At 43.4% G+C, this 20,069-nt stretch overlaps 1 protein-coding gene across 2 annotated transcripts in view; it reads right to left on the bottom strand.

Moving 5' to 3' along the window:
• TMEM178A (transmembrane protein 178A) overlaps positions 1–8,220 on the bottom strand; it is a 47,298-nt gene extending 39,078 nt beyond the window's left edge. The window contains exon 1 of one of the 2 annotated variants that reach the window (XM_027622212.2): positions 7,726–8,220. In XM_027622212.2, the coding sequence (XP_027478013.1) occupies positions 7,726–8,125 (400 nt within the window). In that variant the 5' untranslated portion in view covers positions 8,126–8,220. Of the gene's footprint in view, positions 1–4,137; positions 4,153–7,725 lie in introns of those variants that run through there. The other variant, XM_027622213.2, reaches the window with a different exon arrangement.
• Positions 8,221–20,069: the final 11,849 nt, after the last annotated feature.

The raw sequence follows: 20,069 nt of genomic DNA, 5'->3' as shown, positions 1-20,069 counted from the left end.
CTCAGTAACATTTGTTGACTGATTGTTGAGTGAAGCAAATGCTCGCATCCCCTACACCAAATAAAAATTCCTTAAAATGTAAACAAAAGAGATCCGAGCCAAATATAGCCCTCCCCACTCCCCCACTCTCCCTAGCCTGCCTGTTCCACTGTGATAGACCCTAAGTCTCCATGTCAGTGCTTATTGGCAGATGGAAGCCTCAGTGTTGATTTGCAGTTGAGTGACCTGTTGCAAAGGGACAATTAAGCCTTCTGGAATTATCGATACATTCAGAATTTCCCACTTACATTTCTGGAACCTTTTCCCTGCATACCTACACAACATCAAATTACTCGGAAAAAACCAAAAGGGAACAAAGTATATCCTTTAGGTCCTTCGAGGAGACATTAGTTGATTGATTTTTACCTGTGAACAAAATATCAAAAAGTCTGAACACTGGGGGACGTCTAGCAAGTTATAGAAAATAATTCCATGCGTCCTCAGCAATTTGAGATAACAGAAACTAAAATATGGTTTGTATTGTTCCCCTTTTTTTTCACTTGCTAATGCATTCTCTGATGGGTGTCCCCATGACATTATTGTTAGGTCTGTAATCAGTTTATCTGGCTGAATTTCAAGAAAGATGGAGCGCTGCATATAGTTTCCAGTTACCCTGCAGCAAAGACTGTCCATCTCAGATGCTGACGCCAAGTCTCTCATGCTCCAAGTTCAGTTACATCCTTTTAGTTAAAACTTGCAATAAAATAGATTAATCACTGCAATCACTCTTAACCACAGGGAAACACTGTAAGAAAGTGAAAAAAATCAACTGTCATAAATTTTACCAGCTTTTGAAGATGAAGTCCACTTTCTATTTACAGATGCCTTTATTTCGATAAAAATCTTTACAACCAGTTATGCAAAGCTTTAGACAATGTCAATGCTGTGTTTGTTTTTTTTTAATAGTAACTGTAGGAAAACTAATTTTTTTTAAACCTGAAGCAAGTCTACATGGTTCAAATGATCTTAGTGGAACTGCCCCGAAATGGTGAGCTAATGTTTTACTCCAAAGGAGACACATCTGCTCTTTGAAGTATTTTGCCGATTCTCCAGTTTGGTTGTTTTCAACTTTTCCTTTCTATTTCACCAGTTGCTTTTGCAAGGGGGTGGCAAGTGAAGAGGATGACCAAATCTGATTATTTTTATTCTTTTAGCCAGCAAATAGTACCAGAAAATAGAACTCAGATGTCCACACAATTGAGTATGAAAGGACAGAGGAAGTTCCCTGAAAGAGAAGGTGGGCTGAGGGAATCAGGAGACAGCCACTCTGAGGTCACAGCTGGCTTGGCAGAGGTCACAGATCAATAACCTGGGGTACACTGACCTTCAGGTATAATAAAGATGAAAGGAAAGTTCATTCTTGGTTAATGGTTGGGAAACCCTATGACCTGCCTAAATTCCTTCAATGTTCCCACTCCTCGTGGGCTCCAGCTTAGCATCTGGAGTCTCCCTATCTCCTTCAATGGATCTTAACGTCCAGATGCTCCCTTAACAAAAGCTTATCTCCTAAGGCAATCAAGAACACTTGCAATTACCAGTAGTCGGCCTGATGGGGCTTGAGGGCTCTTTTTGAGCGAGGGAGAAGAAAATTCAGTAGCTAAGGAAAACAAAAATCACAGCAACTTGGATATAATTGGATGTGGACTTTCTATGACATAGCAAAAACTCTTCCTTTTTTCCCCTCAAAGCCATCGCTAAATGTTATCCATGAGACATGGTGGATACAAATGTCATTGGTTCTGGCAATTCTGATCCCAAACCACTTAAAACCCCATGCACTTTTGTGTTTATAAATCACTTTTAAAAGACAATTCCTATGTGCAGATGGAAAGAATTTAAGCAAGTATCTTTTTTTGAGAGCCCAGTGGCAAGTAAGAATTTTAATTTCTATTCAAGATAACCTTCAGGAGCGTTAGCAATAGAATGCATCGAATCATAAAGTACTATCCTTGGCTATGTTCAGCCTCAAAACATTTTGCAACAAAACCAAAAATCTAGTCATTAAGAGTTGTGTATTATGAACTGGAAGTTATTTAATCAAAAAGGGCTCATTTAATACTGCGCCTGGTGTCAGAAAAGATACAGAAATAAAATGCGTCTTCTCTCCCCTGTGCAAGATAAATGTGTGTGACATAACAGTGTGCTGGGAGACCCCCGTAAAGTTCAGCCAGGATAGGAAAAAACCCTCCTTTCTTGGCTCAGATGAAAAACTTGGCTCTGCTAACGAGCAGTGAGAGATGCACTCTTCAAAGTGGAGTGTGCACATGCCAGGGGTTATACAAGCAATCTTTTGGAACACAGGGTGAAAATAGTTGAACTTGTGTTGATATCTATTACCACCTCCCTTCAAAATTTGCTTTTGTCTATGTTTTATGATGCATATGCTTGGTATGGTCCATGAACATAATTTAAAAATGAATAAATAGAAATTATATAGAGTGATGCTCAAAACGATTTGAGAGACCACTTGCTTTCTGAGTAAAGAAAGAAAAAGAAAGTCTTAATGATATCTCCAGCACCCCCAAAACCAAGGAATCCCTTCGCCAGCAGCATCTTCTGGTCCAAGACAAGATCTGAAAACAATATGTGAGCCAATGGGTCAGAGAGGAGAAACAGTGTTGGCCTCTCAACCTTCCTAGATCATCTGCTCTTGGGAAATAATTATCCCAACACAAATGATACTATGGTCTACAAATGAGCTGAAGAAAAGCATCAATCTACTTCTGTGTCAGGTAGAACTTGGTGGGTCCTGTACAGACTATTAATTTCATGGAAAATAAGCAACAGGGGAAACAGATAAATCATTAGCAGAGTGAAGAACAGATCCAATGAATTCCTACCAATTTTCCTACCGTCTTTCTCTTGCAGAGAACAAAATGACAAAGTATATGTGTCCCACTGTCTTTGATATCTCTGTTTATCTCATTAGATGAAAAATGCTTCTGAAACCACAAGGACATGTTTTATTTCAAGTTTCAAGAATTCAATCCCAAATGATTTATGCAAGTTAACATTATGCATACAGAATTACCATCTTCATATTTCTGAAATTCTACCCCTTTAAATTTCATAAAAACAAAACACTGCCACATTAATTTTCCTTTTGTTTATTGCAGGCAATATGTAATATTAGAATCTGATTTATATCAACAAGGCACATATATTTGAAATGTAATGTTAATTGTTTTTAATGAAAAATTTTAATTAAAAAATTTTAGAAAATTAAAGTGAAGGCCAGTAAGAACAGTTGGAACTTTTGATAGAATTTCAATGACTAATTCCCATTCAAAATTAATTTCTCCAAAGTTCTATACAATGGATTCACAAGTCTCATCAACGTTTATTTATTAAAATCAGTGTTTTCAGTAACCGAAAGAAGCATTATATGATGTTTCCAACTGAGTCTCCTTCCACCTGTCCTCTTATTTGAATGTTCATCCAGTAGTTTAAACATAAGAGCTGTACTTGGAACAGAAGGGCCGGCATCCCCCAGAGGGCAGAGTACTCCATCACTCTGCACTGTCTCCTGCATCATTTGCCTACCAGTGCTAGCAGCCCTCCCCACGTGCTCTTCCCATAACCTACTAAGGGTGGTTCCTATATTACCCACTAGAAAATAACTCCACCACTTGATATGAACTCTTTGAGGACAGACATTTGTATCAATTTATGCACTCCTGTATCCTCTACACCTAGAGCAATACTAACACCCAATATGTATTTGTCGAGTGAATGGATCAGATGAATGAATGAATGAAGAACCTATCTTTAGGTCACCTCTTCTCATTTCTGGGGCTTCTTACAAAATCCATGCCATGTCCATCTGCTCTACTGGCTTTCTGTAACTTTTACATAGACAGGTTTCTTCCAAACCTCTAAGAGTCCCAGTGGCACGGAGGGGCCTGAAGCTCTACGTTTTAGGTCCATTCTCTCAAGTTCCTGCAACTAGGCTCTCTCAATTTTTATGTCCTTCTGATGGCTAAGCAGAGGATGCCTTCACTTGCATACAGTACTAACTGTGACCAGCACAGTTTCCTTAGCATCAAAAGTTAGCTGCAAGAAGGAACTATATGGAAGAATAATTTAGAATCAACTGACCAACTCAAACACAAAAGAACCCCACGTGTCACATCTTCCTCCATCTTCCTCATGACCTGGCACATAATAGGCTTTCAATGGGCATTTACTGCACTGGATAGTAAACTATGGAATATCGTGTGAACCTAATCTGTCTAAAGACTTTGCAGGTTATCCCAAAGGGCAAGAGAGTGAAATGTGGACTGGTCAATGCAATGCTAGGAAGAGAACTTGCAGCTGGAAAAACAATGTATTCAAACCGTGCTGGTGAATGGTCCTTTGTCAGCCTGGTAGAGTAGCACAGGGTTCTAGTCTTGGTTCTGAATGCATTTATCAATAACTTTACCACCATTCTTACTGAAGGTCCTGCTTGGAGGTCCAGTCTAGACCTTCTAGGGTCACTCTGGGCTAGAAGTGAACTAGAATCATAATGAAAGGTGACAATTAGAATTTGGTGATTTTTCCCAAATACTTGTCCCATCGAGATGGATGCTTTTCTGGCTCATGTGATTTCTCTTAAGTAGATTAAGAAGAGATAGTTTATTCATTTCATTTCTAAACTAATCTCTCATTGTTTATATGGACTGCTTCTGTCTCAACTACATCTCTCAGAAATAGTTGCCTGGCCTCCAGTAACATGAGATGCAAATAATTCCAACTGTGAGAATGTTTTCCATATGATCAACTCATACTTTCTTCTCTGCAACTTTTACTCACCTCCAGGCTTTGCCTTCTGAGTCCTATGAAGAACAGCTCATCTCTTTTTTTCTCAAAAGCTCACTAAATACCCCAGATGGTTCTGGGGCCCTTGCCCACCTCACCCCACTCTCCCCTCTGAGGTTATTTTTCTTCATTTCTGATGATTAGAATATATAAATGTTAAAACTCATAAACAATGTAATTTGGAGAAGAAAGTAAAAATAGACCATAAGACCCTAGTTATCTAAATTTTTAAATTAGATGTGATGTCAACCGCTAGATACTTATGACTCATTTAAGAAAGTCATACCACAGCCGCTAATGTCAGATGCCGAAACAAAGGTAATATTGTTTACCTAATACAGATGCCAAAATCAAATTATTTGTAGAAATATAGAATTTTAAAGCTGTTCATTTTGCCTATTCATTTCATAGGTAATGAAATGGAGATCCAGAAGAGTTATGTAACTAGTCCAAGGTAGGTTAATTACAATGTTAAAAGTACTTGAAGCATTTTTTGGCCATCTCCCAAACAACAAATTATGATTCTATCATGTACTGATACCTGTCATTTTCTCCAAACCCCTCATGTCGTAATAATGTCAGCTCATTAACTTCCCAGAAAGCTAAATTTACACTGTTGTTATTACAACAATGTTAAATTTTAGAACTAGAAAATTCCCTAAAGAAGAGTCAGCTTTCCTGGTACCATTGACAAGAAAACTGAAGGCCAATGAGGTCTGGACACTTCTTGGAGGATACAGAGCCCATGTCTTCTGGTTACAGCCTAGAACCCTTCACTGTTCTGCACGAAGGACTAGCTAAACACCATCAATATCACAGAGCTGATATTGTTTTAATCTAAAACACTGCATTCATGATGAGAAAAATATAATGATTTTAACTAGTATAGGAATCTTATGGAAGTGCTAGGCTGGACAAACATCGGCCAGAAAGACTGTAGAAGAAGGGATTTTGAACAATAGGTGGGAGACTGGATTCAGTGACCTCTAAAGTCCCTTTACCTTTAGGATTATTTGATCCTGGACTACCCCAGAGCTGGGCACCTCAGCTAGCCAGGGCACTTCCAGCGCTGGGGAATGTGCAGTATCCTGTGGGGGTCCCTCTCCCATTGGTGGGTTAGACTCTGCCCTGCTGTTTCAGGCATTCCTCTATAAGCAATTTGCATGCAATCAACTACCCTAGGCATAGAAAGTGTAAGGCAATGCAGCTCTGTCGTTTCCAAAGACAGACTACACTGCTTAGCTTTCAAAATTGCCTTGCCTAAATGAGCATTCCATAACTGAGCCTCCAAATCCAGCTTTTACAGTTTGTTCATGTACTATGCTACTATCAGAATTAATTATGCAGCATCTTCATGAGGTAAAATCAGATTTGGATGTGAGTTAGGAGAAGAAAGAAAAAGGTACACCTCCCAAAGGAAGGTTACTCTGTCTTATTCCTCCCCCAAAAGCGCTGGAGTCCTTCCACCCACAGACAGATTTCAGATGGCAGTCCCCAGCTGAGCTAGCCATGGGAAGGAGGAAGTTGACATGTATGAGAAATGAAGAATATGCCAACTAACAAGACTCTGAAGGCCAAAACGTTATTAACCCCCTCCTTTCTATGTAATCCCATTCCACACTGTAATTCCACACAAGTCTGTTCGTTAACTTTCCTAAATGGCTACTAAATACTAAAATGCAGTGATTTTAGACTTTTTCTTTTTTTTTTCCTTTTTTTTTTTTGCAATAATGAGTCTAAGGGAAAGGGTTTTTTTTTTTCATTTCAGAGAAAAATAATTTATATTAAGAGTGGAGCTCTGAAACTTAGAAGGAAACTTCACCAATGGGATTGTCACTTGAATATTTTTACATGAATGAGATTACAAAAAAAAAAAATCAAACTTCTGATTAACCGTGCATGGGAGCCAGGTGTTGCATAGATTTCAGAAGAGCAAACTGATGCTCTACAACTCAGGACTAAAACCACAACTACAACAAAAGCAACCTTACAAGGTATCACACACATGAGAGTCTCCGCCAAATCCCGAAAGAAGCACTTTAAAGGGCTTGGGCAGGTTCTCTCCTCCCCTCATTCACCCTGGTGTGCCTAGACGCTGAGGGTGGTGTGTGGAGTGACCAGGAAGGTTGGAAAAAAGTAGACGTCCTGTCTGTGTTCAACTGCCTCACCAATGAATTGAGGTCTATCTGAAGTCTGAGGTCTAATCTGAGGTCTAATCAACAGGAAACCCTGCACTTTGGTGTTGGGAAGAAGGTCTCGGGCCTCCTTAGCTTCCCATTAGCCTGCCAGGCTGGGATGGCCACACCAGTTCTGTCTAATGCCAACATCAGCACAATACAAGAAAAAGCCCCTTTCCGCCTCTTCTGAGGCTTGCACCACTTTTCTTCCAAAGGTATTTCTAAAAGGAAAGCACAACTTGAGAGGTGCCCGGTTGGGAAAGGTCGGGTCTTTTTTAATGTTAACCCTCCGTAGGGGAGCAGCGTCGAGAAAAATCTACACCTGCATTCCAAGTCAGGCAGGTGTACAAAGACAGCGAAGAAAGGAAAGGAAGAAGGGAAAAGGAGGCAAAGGAAGGAAAGAAGCAGATGGGGGGGGGGGCGGGCTAAACCACAGACGTGAAGAAAGGATGAGAGGGAGAGCAGGATGAGAAAGAAAGAAGAGAGTCATGGAAAGAAAGAAGAGCAAGAGAGAGAAGGGAGGAAGGGGGTGGTCAAGAAAGGGAGAGAAATGAAGAAAGGAGGCGGCCGGGAAGGACGAAAGACTGCCGGGGAGCGGAGCGCGGGGACGCGGCGGGGAGGTGGCCGCGGGGACCGGCGCGCCCCTGGGGATCCGCGGGCTGCGCTCCCCGCGCGGGCGCCCAAGGCGCAGGGCGCACCCGCCGCTCACCTTTCAGGATGAGGGTGTCGATGTCCCGGTCGATGCCCAGGAAGTAGCACTTCCTCCAGAGGCCCGAGTAGGTGGCGAAGAGCGGCCGGCCGCACTCGGCGTCCAGCCCGCCGAGCCCCAGCAGCGAGCGCCAGGACTCGGGGTCGGCGCGCCCCGGGCCCCCCGGGAGCAGCCGGCGCCCCAGCGGGGGCGAGTCCCGCAGCGGCAGGTGCGACAGCGGCATCAGGCGGTTCTTCTGGTCCGGGGGGTCCGCGCCCGCGCGGCTGCGCTCGCAGCTCTCCTTGTGGCGCCGGGGGTCGGTCTCGTACCAGTGGTCGGTGAAGATGGCCGTGACGAGCAGCCCCAGGGAACAGAGGCTGAGGCCGAGGCTGAGCGCCGTGACGAGCGCCCGCGGCTCCATGGCTTCCCGCCCCGCCGCAGCAGCCGGTGGGCTCGCGCGCCGCCGCCAGACACAATGCACTTGGCCTCGGCTCTCCTCCGCGCTCCCTCCCTCGTTCCCCCACCTGCCCCCCACCTCCCTCCCGCGGCCTCCCCGCCCTCGGCTCCCGGCCCGGCTCGCTCCCGGTGCCCCCTTCCCGGCTCGGTTCCCACCGCCCTCCCGGCCCCCCGGCTCCCCGCCGCCCCCCACCCCCACCCCGCGCGGCTCGCACTTTCTAGCCCTCCTCCTCCTCCCCAGCCCCTCGCCTGCCTCTCGGCACCCCCCACCCGCTGGGTCCCCTCGCCTCCTCTCCACCTCCCGAGCCTGCCGTCCGCCCTTCTCTCCAGCGATCCCCCTTCCCTTTTAATCCCTCCCAGCCGCCCTCACTTTTCTCTCCTAGCCTCCTCTCTCCCCTAACCCTGTCCCCACTTCCCCCTACTTTTCTTCAACTCTTCCTCTCTCTCTTCCCCACTCGTTTTGTCTCCCTGTTTGCCAACTCCGTATCCCTTTATAGCCCTGCCCTGGACTCGAAGCTTCTCTCCACCTACCCCTGAGCACACTGCCTCCGGTCCTCTCCCCTCCAACGACCTTAAAAGACATCCACCGACATCAGACTCAGGCTTGTCACTTGTCCAAGTTGATTTTGATCAGTGTCCCGTTTTGTACCCAGAAGCAACTCCCATCCAGATCGGGCTGCGTGGTAAAATTTAACTCTTTGGAATCGTGATCTGGAGCTGAAGACCCTTTCTCTCCACGCCTGAAGGATGCAGCCTCTTAGACCCCTTGGCAGCCCTCTGTCGGTGCTCTCTCCCTCTCCCTTGCCCACTGCAACCTCTAAGCGTTCTCTCTCCTCCAGCCCCTCTTCTGGGGGGCGGGGGAGCGGAAAGGCACCGAGTGTCACTGGAGCGTTAGAACGGTGGCAGGGGATTTTCTCCCACTTCCCTTCAGCCTGCTCAGAGACTGAGGTTTTTTTTCTTGACCATGTCTATCTCAGGGCAGAGTGACGGCCTCCTGGAATTTCTAGAAGAGCATAGGATCAATAAACCCTTGAAATGGCACCTGCTCTGTGAGGTGATTATTGCATTTGAATAAAGAAAGCCCCTGGTTATAAATCAAAGTAATGATTTTCTCCCATGTAAGTTCTTGGATGGAATGGGAGGGTCAACAAGACAGTAAAGCTACACAACAAAGTCCACATCTCAGCTCCCTTCTATTCTTCCAGGGCGCTGTGCAGTCCATAGCTGTTAATTAGGAGGATGACAGATTCACATTCACTAAAATGAGGAAATGTTAGAACCCAGGGTTACTGAAAGATTCCACTGCTTTGTGTAGTCTTACAACAGAGGTGCAATACCCTTGTGCCACTTAATGCCCTTGGAGCCAAGTCAGAGACAGAAAACCATGCTGCACAAGCCCAGGGATGCCAGTTCTGTGTTCTTATGCTATAAAATATTAATGATCAAGAGATTATGAGCATTCATTAGATGCTAAATGTCATTACTCCATGATTTAATGGGACTTATTAATTAGTGCCCCACATCAATTGGTATTAATGGGATTTATATACTTCCCCTGGAATGACATCTGTAAAGGTGGAATGAGAATCTTGCTGGGATTTATTTTCATTGCTGTTTGTGCTCAGCATCTTCAGAGCGTATATTTCCAACCAAGGCTGTATACTTCTGAGCTGTTTAGTTCACAGGTCACCTAAGCAAATCCTACCGTCATATTGGACCCCTGTGCCCATATCTGCTGACCTGACAATGTGAATTATTGCTTGGATTTTCTCACAGCTTCAGCAAGATCTATGGGGAGCTCTAGTCTAATTAAGGAAGACAAAGAATTATAATTTTAGTGTTTCTCTCACCTATAAGCTTTTCCTTAACAGGAAACGCTAAGCTCATCAAAAGAGTCTTATCTGGATTTACACAAAAATGATGAGACTTAGAAGCCTTCTTTTATTTATTCTCTATAATGTGTTTAAAATCCTAGATCTTTATGGATATGCAGAGAGAAATACCTTTAACTGTAAGCCTACAGTTGATATCTGAAATTCACTCAAGTTGTCATGTGTCCTTTCATTTAAAAAAACAAACAAAGCCGCCTCTTGAGAGAAGGTGATTACAAACCTTGCAATCCCCAAGGGTGATCAAACCTTTGGCGAGGCCTCACCCCATTTTCATACACTGATGCCCTACCAGACATAAACAGCCTGCCACATTTCAGAGCCACCTGATTATCTTCACACAATAACCCTGTCCCCAACTGAAGTAGACGGAAGAAAACCTCTATTTCAGGCACTTTTTGTTTAACTTTAAAGAGCATAATGTTCTGCTTTATTTTCCTAGCCACAACCCTTTGATCATACCCTTCTTAGAAAAGAGCGTTATTTTTGAAGTTCATTTATGTCTATGTTTAAGACCAGTCTCAGCATATAATCCAAAGGTTACTGTATGATGGATTACCCTTGATAGTATTTCATAAAAAATGTCACACATTACAAAGATGGGCCAGCAGCATGTAATGAGAGTGCTGCCTCTGCTGGTGCAGCATTAACAGCATCAGCAGGGATATGACATATGATGTGTACACAGGCTTTGCTACGACAACCACACGTTGCACCATCCATGTTCTTAAAATTTCTCTTTTGGATAGTTTCAACAATGAGGTGTCACCCACTAACCGCCCCCCACTCTGTTAGGGGAGTGGGGATGCGAAGATGAATGGATAGTTCCCATCTTCAAGATGCTCCGGGTCTAGTGGCCAAAGACAGTCACATCAACTGCTCCATGGGCTCTAGCAGAAATGAGAACAAAGTGTTGTGGGAACATGGACAATGAAAAAACTAACTGCCCCGGGGAGGCAGGCAGGCTATTTAGAGACTTCCAGGTTAGTTCCAAAGGATGAGTTAAACTTTACCAAGAGGATTAGATCAGAGATATTGGCATTACAGTCAGAATATACTTCTTTGATTTACATATCTACCTCACAAGCTCGGAGGCTGTAATATTGGGGGCCACTGTAAAGTAAGAACTTTTTTCTACATTTTTAAATCATAAAGCTGACATGTTCTAATGCCTGACGACAAGCTAAATGCTTGCAGATGACAAGAAGAAGAGGTGGAAGCCAGAATACAGTCAGCGTATGAGGGCATTTAGCCCGGCAGAGAGTCAGGACGATAGGAGATCAGATATCCCACCAGAGCGGTGTGGCGTGTCTCAGCAGTGGCTATGCTGCGACCTCGATGTTTTCCAACTTAGCTGGTTCTTCGCCTGTCTTAAATTTCCTCTTTGCCATCTCCAGATCTGATATCCCCAGCGCGTCCCTCAGAGAACCACAATGTCCGAAAATGACAGGGATAGAGCCAGGGACTGGCCATTGGGGTGTCTCACCGCATTCCTGAATCCCGCGTGTCCAAAGGCAAACTCTCCTATTTCCCTGTGTCCAGCTGCCCCTCCCCACTTCTCCTTCCTTGGTGTTGACAAGTCATTCAAGTCACTCCAACTCGGTATTTTAGAACTGTCTATCACCTTCACAAAAATCATAGGGATTTTTCCTTTGAAATGTCTTTCATAGCCAGTCCTTCCTCTACATTTCTATCACTTGCCATGACTATGCCTCCATCACCTTACAGGGGATTATTATTACAGCTTCCGCCTTGGCCCCCATGGTTCCAGGAGCAGCCCTGCCTGCAGTTATCCTGGATACTGTTGCCAAATGCCTCTTTCTTAAATGTTACTTTGATTATGTCATCCTTCAGCTTCCAACTCTCCTTTCTAGGCTGGAGAAAATTATTCGCGATACAACTCTGGAGTCCTTCTTTATTCCCATAACATTTAAACATCCCAAGTGACGTGTTGGCCATCTTTAAATATCTAGAAAATAAGATACTTTTGTCTTCTGCAAACACACTTATCATAATATCTAGGGGCTTTGTGACATTCATTGTATTTCTCTTGACAGTCAAGAAGTTCTTAAATATTTCCTTATAAAATGTCCGTGCGCATGCGTGCGCGCGCGCACACACACGCACACACGCAGACACACATCTCCAATAATCAAAGAGCTATGGCAATGATTTATTGACATACCTATACTCAGCTACCCATGCCAACCATGAATATTCTTTTTTGCCCCAATGCTGAGACCAAAAGCAATATCCTTCCTCATTTCAAACATTGAGATTCCACAGGATTTAGACCATGCAGTTTAACCAAAACCACGCCCTGGCTTTTGTATTGAATGAGGATTTTTTTTATAAAATCACACTTTTTTTAGCCTTTAACATAAGGACAGAGTCAATTATGTTGTTAATCTACAATATGTCATTTCTACAAATAACTGAGGTATTTTGGGTTAAAGTCACCATCCTACATTGTTTCCCTGAAACAATTTGATTTTCATTCAACAACATATATTGAGTACCTCCAAAGTGAGTTATTGTGCTAGGTCCCACTGGATTATGCAGAGATGAAAAACACCACAGCCTGTACCCTCCGGGAAAGTTATAGGTCAGTGGAGGAGAAAGAGATGCAAGAGGCTGCAAGGAAGGATCGCCTGGATGAGTGCCATCACAGAGGTTCACACAGGAAAATCTAGTACAGAGGGATTCATTTCCATTGGGAAGAACATAGGTAAGCCAAGTAGAATAGATGCTTTCTCAGTTAGGCCTTGGAGGAGAAGGGGTATTTTCTATATGTGTGTCAACTCAGTCCAGGGCAAAGCCAAAAGTAAATTTTAGAAGCAGTGCCTACCACAGTGCTCTTCTCCTACCCCACGTATGTGGTAAGTCATCTTGGCAGTGCCATTTTGTCACTAACTCGAAGCCTGGAACCATAGAATACCACAAAACCCCCAAAATAGATGGTGCCTGATAAGTTTCTCATTTCAGTGACACACCACAGAATGTCACCATTCTTTTTCACATTCTGGATTAAGCTGTTTCCTTTTTGGAGCCTTTAAACACATATGGTGGGAAAAACGCACACACACACACATTCAAAGAAACCCATAACCATGTTAAATCCCACTCGGAGTGGGATGTTTTAGCAGATGGTGGCTTATTAATTGCCATACGTAACTGTATTCCCTGCCTTATCTGTGTGTGTGGATACTGGGTTTCAAAGTTGAGGTCTAATGCAGCTCATTTAGGCCATGTTTGACAACCAACATAGACTTGGATATAGCTAAGATACTCAGTCTCTCCAATTCACAGCAGCCTGAGCCGCTGCCTGTGTGAGCAAAAGAGCTAGTGTTTCCAGGTGTCTCCCCTTTTTCTTACCCTTGAACATCCTCTCTCAACTGTGTCTGCTCTAAGGCACCAGGATCTGGGAAGCACACAGAGGCGCTCAAGTCAGACCACCTATAAATTCCAGACAACTGCTTCCTACCTGCTCACTCTCAACCAGTTACCTAACCTCCCCAAATCACCTAAGTTTGGAAAAACAAGGATATCAACATCTACTCCACAGGATTCAGGATTACCACATGTTAAATACGTTTTCAGGAGAAACCCGCACCCCCCACTCCCTTCTCCTCCCTACTCCATTCATGTAAACGTATAAACAAGCTTCAGAAAACCCCATAGCCTAATTATATTAAATTCATATCATTTATATGTCATAAATACAAATGGCTAAATAAGTTATTAATGATGTGATTTTTTTTCATATTATGTATATTATTCTTGTAGGGAAGGCAATCTACTGTTCCCATTTGTTCAGTTAACATTTATTGAGCACCTATGGGCCAGGGAGAGAACATTCCAGGTAGAGGAAACAGCCAGGGCAAAGGTCCTGAGGCATGAAAGAGCTTTATACCACTGAGGCAGAGAAAAAAGCCCACTAGAGCTAGAGAGCCGGGAGTGAGGCTGTGAGTGGTATGAGATTCAGTGGCAGGGTTAGTCAAGGGCCAGGTTATATGTGGTCTTATGGGCCATGCTATGGAGTTTGGACTTTAATCAAAAGAAAGCCTTTGAAGAGTTCTAAGCAGGGAGGAGCAGGAGTTAATTCACGTTTTAAATGTCACTCAGAAGACTATGTGAAAAAGGAATTGAGGCTGGGGGTGGCAGGTGTGAAAGCAGGGAAACCAGTCAGGGATGGCACATGCAGAAGCAGGGATACCAATCAGGAGTCTATTACAATAGTCTACACAAGGGGTATTAGTAGCTTAGACTAAAGAGACAGCAGCAGAAACAGAGAAGTGGGTAAAGGTCGAAGTCACAGAATTACTGTGAGTCCAGATGAGGGAAAGGAGAAATCAAGAGCCATGCCTCCATTTCTGGTCTGTTCGAACCGTGGTATCATGTATGGGATGTCAGGCATATTTGGGGAGAAGTAAAAATTCTGTTTTGGATTTGTTAGGTATGAGATGCCATTTAGAAATCTCAGTTGGCTGTATGAGCCTGAGAGGAAGGGAAGGAGTCTGGAACGAAGGTTTAGATTTAGAGATGTCAGCATATAGGTGTGATATGTATGTTGATATTTAAATTCTCAGGACTGGATAAGATTGCTTAGAGGGAAGTGTAGCTAGCTAGAAGAACTGAGAGAGTCGGGTCAAGGCCTCCTTGTAGGCACTCAAGCATCAAGACAATGCATGTCTCCCAGCCAAGGCAGGGCAGTCCAATGATATGCTATGGTGACACATAGAGAGACAATAGAGTCTGGGATGTGGAGTCAGAAAGTCTTGGGTTCAAGTTCTAGCATGGTTTTTTTATGGGGAAGAGAGATTTACATAGCCTCTCCAAACCTCTGTTTCCTCATCTGTGCAGTGGGGATCCAAGTAGTAATATTCTTCTTAGGGTTGCTATAGGAATCAAATCCACTGTGAAAATAAAACACTTAGTGACATAGTATAAAGGCTGACCTATGGTAAGTGCTCCAGACATGAATGGCAGCTCTTGCCATTTATCATCTCCAACAAGAATATTTGGTTACTGCTCACATTTGCAAGCCATAATCCTAGTTACAGTACAGGATCGTACTGTACTGTAACTCCCAAGGATTGTGCCCTAATGAAAAGCACGGAGGCCTACCATAAGGCCCCTAAAAACATAATCATCTATAGTATTGGTGGAATGATGGGCACTCAAAAGTATAAGAAACCATTATGCTCTTTCAATAGGCCCTTCTGTTATGAGCCCATAAAAGAGGTTTAATGCTATTTTGTGAATAGGCAAAATAAGCTGCGGGAGTACGATAAGGTATCTCCATTTCTCAAGGTCTTTAAATGGACCAGATAGAAATGCCTCTGTAGGAATGACTGCCCATAGTTATTGCATTTCATGGGTACCAATCATGTTAGGAGAATACGGGGAGTGCCTGGACCTTCCCCTCCCTGTGCAGGGGGCCGAGGAAGCCCTGATAGGGCAAGGGGACACTAAGCCAGCTGTGGATAGCATCTGGAGAAGAGAAGTAAATGAGACAGACAGATTCCTTATAAGGACAGGGAGAAAAGAGTAAAGACTCAAGAAGGACTCAAGATTCAGCCAAAATGCAGCTGCTAGAAGTCAGAGGGAAGTTCTCCACAAATGATGAGAAATCCAGACTTGGCCCACATAAGCTCGGTCAACGTTCCAGATTCAGACTCTCAAGACCAGGAGACAAGGATTGAGTCAGATGTGCCTGAAAAGGGTGAAATCAACACAGGTCTGCAAGCACCTGCCACCACCTCAGAGAGGTCACCATCCTGGACAGCTCTGTTTTTACCTTCCATTCTTGGTTTGGATAACCCTCTTGAAAAAGTTATTTGGGTCCAGGTAATCGTTAGCCAGTACGTGAAGAGCTATCAGGAAGGAGATCCTCAGGAGAATACATAACAATGTGTTGTATTCTTTAGGGCTGTCAGCATGCCAAGGATTTCATCCGGCACTGCAGAGTGTAATCATCTGATGTGCACAGCTCTTGGAGAACCATCCTGTGCTTTTGGAAGGAGTAACCAGGTTGGCAGGACTTGGCACACACCTCCTCATAGCCACACCTGAGCCCCTGTAATGAATGGGTGCCACGTGGCATTGAGGGTCACTCGAGTGGAGAAGCAAATGAAAGCTTGAGGACAAATTACCATCTCACCTCCGACTATTGGTATGGAGAGGTAGGACCTTGTCAGGGTCAGATTTATGAGGCTGATTAAAAAAGAGAGAGAGGAAATGCACCAATGGCCAAAAAGGAATCCAAGTAGGTGGCTTTGATGTATGAGTTCCATCTGCCTAATTTATTTAGGGTCTGCAATCTGTATGTGATCAAGAGCCTTGGACTGTGTGAATGGCAAGTCAGGGAGGGGGGTTGACAGTAGGGGAGATGTCTCTTAGTGTTTTCCAGCCAGGTTACCATGTGCACTTATGAATCCCGCGGAGACAAAGACACAACAGAAAGGGATTCTCTCCTAAGCACTCCAGTATTTAGCTAAAAGAAATCCCTGAAGTTTTTTAAACATTGAAGCTTAATCCCAATTTCAAGGGGTTGCTTTCTGGATATGTAGGGAAATTCTTTCATTTCTCAATTTCCTTTACTATCTGATTTTTTTTTTTTTTGGTTCCGAATTTTGTGGGAAGAGTTTTCATTACTTACTTTTCCCACTCTCACTCAGCACTTTACCCTTTTCCATTTCATATCAGCCACTTTAGCCAAGAAGCTCGGGTTCTTTGTGTCAATAAAACGAGAACGTAAAATGGCTCTCACAGCAGAATTGGTAACTGGATTTGTACAGCACCCTTTTAAATGTTAATATTTGATAGCAATGACAGCAAACTAGATATGGAATCTGAAAAGGGGGAGATCAACCCTGAATATAGCCAGCGTCAGAGCTAAGGCTGTCTAAGGTTCCTGGCAATTCAAAGGAAGTTTGGAGAAGAACTACAGAAATTGCTCTCAAGAAACAAAGGAAAAAGAGGCAGTGATAGCAAATAGTAATAGCAAATAGCAAATCAAGAAATGTTACCTATGTACTATTATTCTATAAATCTATAGTAAAAGCTGCACAAAATAAGCAACATACCAAGTAGACACAGGTCAGAGTGGATTGGAACAATAATTCCCAAACCTGGGTCATTGTGGGTTTGGGTGCTTCAAGAGTTGGATGGCTCATGCTTAGGAGAATGGCCATTTCCACAATTCCCTGATCTTCTTGCCTACTACTTTTTTTTTTTTAAGATTTTATTTATTTATTTTGGAGGTGTGGGAGGGGCAGAGGGAGAGAGAGAATCTTAAGCAGATTCCCAGCTGAGCTCGGAGCTGACTTGCTGCTCAATCTCATGACCCTGACATCATGACCTAAGCTGAAATCAAGTGGTGGGACGTTTAACCAGCTATGCCACCCAGGCACCCCTAAAGATGTAAATTTGGAAGCCGACAGGATCCACATACCAATGGTACTTTAAACTATGAGACTGGATGATGTCACCAAGGGAGGGAGTGTTGGTAGAAAAGACAAGAGGGACAAGGATTAAGACAGGGAAGACTGCTACAAGCTGAGGTCTAGGAGCTGAGTAGGAGCCAGCAAAGGAGACTGAAGGGAGTGGCAAGAGAAACAGGAAGAGTGTGGTGTCCTGGAAGCCAAGTGAAGAAAGTTTCAAATAGGGGACAGTCATCAAGGTCTCAAAGCTTCTGATTGGTCAAGCAAGATGAGAAAAGAGAATTGAGCATTGGATTTAGCAAAATGGAGGCCTTTGGTGACCTTAATAAGAGCATTTTTAGCAGAGGGATTAAGAGAGGGTTTGTTTGTTTCATTGAGGATGAGAAGACAACAGCCTGTTTGCCTACTGATGGGAATGATCCAGGAGGGATGGAGAAATTGATACAGAAAAAAGCAGCAGAATTGCTGGAGCAAAGTCAGTGAATGGCCAAGAGTAGATAAGGGGAGAGGTTGTCTTAGGTAGGTGAATGCCAGGTTCATCCCTAGTAACAGTGGAAGGAATTGAGGACATGATGACATTTGCAGGAAGATGGGTGGGTGGATGATTGGACCTTATGGAAGTTCTCTGCTGATCTATATTATGCTCAGAAAATGTTAATGTGTTCAGAGGAAGGAGAAATCTTATAAATAGAGATGGCCAAAGAAGTACTGATGAGGAAATTGGGACTTGAGCTTTGAAAGATCTATGGGAGTAAATTGGTGGAGAGGAAGAGAATATTTCAGGGATGGAAAACCACGTGCACCCAGATATAGTAACAAACAAGGTTATGTTTCTGGGACAGTGAGCATCCTGGTCCTGCTAAAATGGAAAGTTTGTGATGAAAAGTTTAGGATAAATTTGGAAATATTGATTAGATTCAGACTGTAGAGGCTTTAAATACTAAGATCTTAGGCAATGAAGAAAAGAATGATTGATGGAAAGAGGGAGATTGGGAATTACTCTAGCACTGGCAGTGAAGTAAATGTGAGAAGGACTTCAGATCCCCCAGGACTGTGTGGTAAGAGTCATGATGGTGGCACTGGACACAAAGGAAGAGATGACAGAAACATTTTGAATGAAAATGGTAAATAAGTCAACCAAAGGGGAAAAAAGAGACACAAATGCTGGAGATTCAAGCCAAGATGACTAGGACGATAATGGATCTGTTGACTAAAATAAATAAACAACATTTAAATAAGTAAGTAGGTAAATAAATCAGGAGGGAGAATGGATTTAGAGGCTTAAGCTCTGGCCATTTGAGTTTGAGAGGACAGAAAGACATCTGTATGGAAATGTCCACTGGCTAGCTAGACAAGCAGATTTCGCAGGTATCCACCTAGAGCCGACTACACTGAGAAATCTGTGGGAGGTGGTGTAGAAAAGGAGAGCAGAGGCTGTGTATGGAGGCCAGGGAGAGGCAGAGGACAAGGAACCAGGGTCTGGCAGCCTGCTGTGAGTGAGTCAGGAGAGCCACACAAGCCAAGGACAGGGGGTTTCAAGAAGGGCCTGGTCAGTGGTATCGAGAATTGCAGGCACATCCAGCAGTCAGTAGAGGGAGAGAAAGGGCCTCTGTGACATGATCCGGGGCCTTCAGCAGGTCAGTATCAATAGAGAGGTTAAGGCAGGAATGAAACTTCTGGGGTCTGAGGGACGAACAGAAGTTGGAAAAGTTGACAGGGAAAAAAGGTAACACATGTTGATTAATTTTTGTAGAACTTTGGCAGTCAAAGGAGGGAGAAGAATCATTCTATAACTAGAGGTCAGAAAGATTAAAGTCTTTGAAGGCAGAGAATGCTCATGTATGTATAAAGGAAAAACATGGAGAAGGAGAGACCAAAGTTACCCCTAAGATGGAAATTAAAGTGATAATTTGAATAAAGAAAAAGTATGATATCATTAATATTATTATTGCTTGCCTTTTAATAAAATTTCATTTGTCACAGACTGATTTGATGTCAAATAGGGAATTAAAAAAAAAAAATCTATGAACATCCCATTAGATCTGAGGGAGACCAAAAAAAAGGTAGATCTAAAGGTAGAAGCTTCCTTTTTCTACCTCAGTGAGGACATAAACTTTGTGGTTGTGGTAGGGCAGAATAATTCCTCTCCCCGCTCTTGAACCTAAGAATGTGTTACCTTATATGGTGAAAAGGACTTTGCAGATGGGATTAAGGATCTTGAAATGGGGAGATTATCCTGGATTATCCAAGTGAGTCCAATCTAATCACCTGCATTCTTAAAACCAGAGAGAGAGAGAGAGAGAGAGGTGTACAATGAGAGTAGTGTTAGAGAAATGTATTGTTGCTGGCTTTGAACACAGAGGAAGTGGGCCACAAGCCAAAGAACGCAGGAAGCCTCTGGAAGCTGAAAAAGGCAAGGAAACAGACTCCCCCCTAGAGCTTTTAGAAAGGAACGCAGCCCTGCCAACACCTTGGCGTTAGCCTGGCAAGACTAATTCTGGATGTCTGACCTGCAGAAATGTAAGATAATAAATTGTCGTTTGAAGTCCTTAAGGTGGCGGTAACTTGTTATAGC

The sequence above is a fragment of the Zalophus californianus genome, chromosome 8 (assembly GCF_009762305.2).
Source record: "Zalophus californianus isolate mZalCal1 chromosome 8, mZalCal1.pri.v2, whole genome shotgun sequence".
NCBI lineage: Eukaryota > Metazoa > Chordata > Mammalia > Carnivora > Otariidae > Zalophus > Zalophus californianus.
Note: the sequence above shows the minus strand (reverse complement) of the source record. Positions and strands in the feature narration are given on the sequence as shown.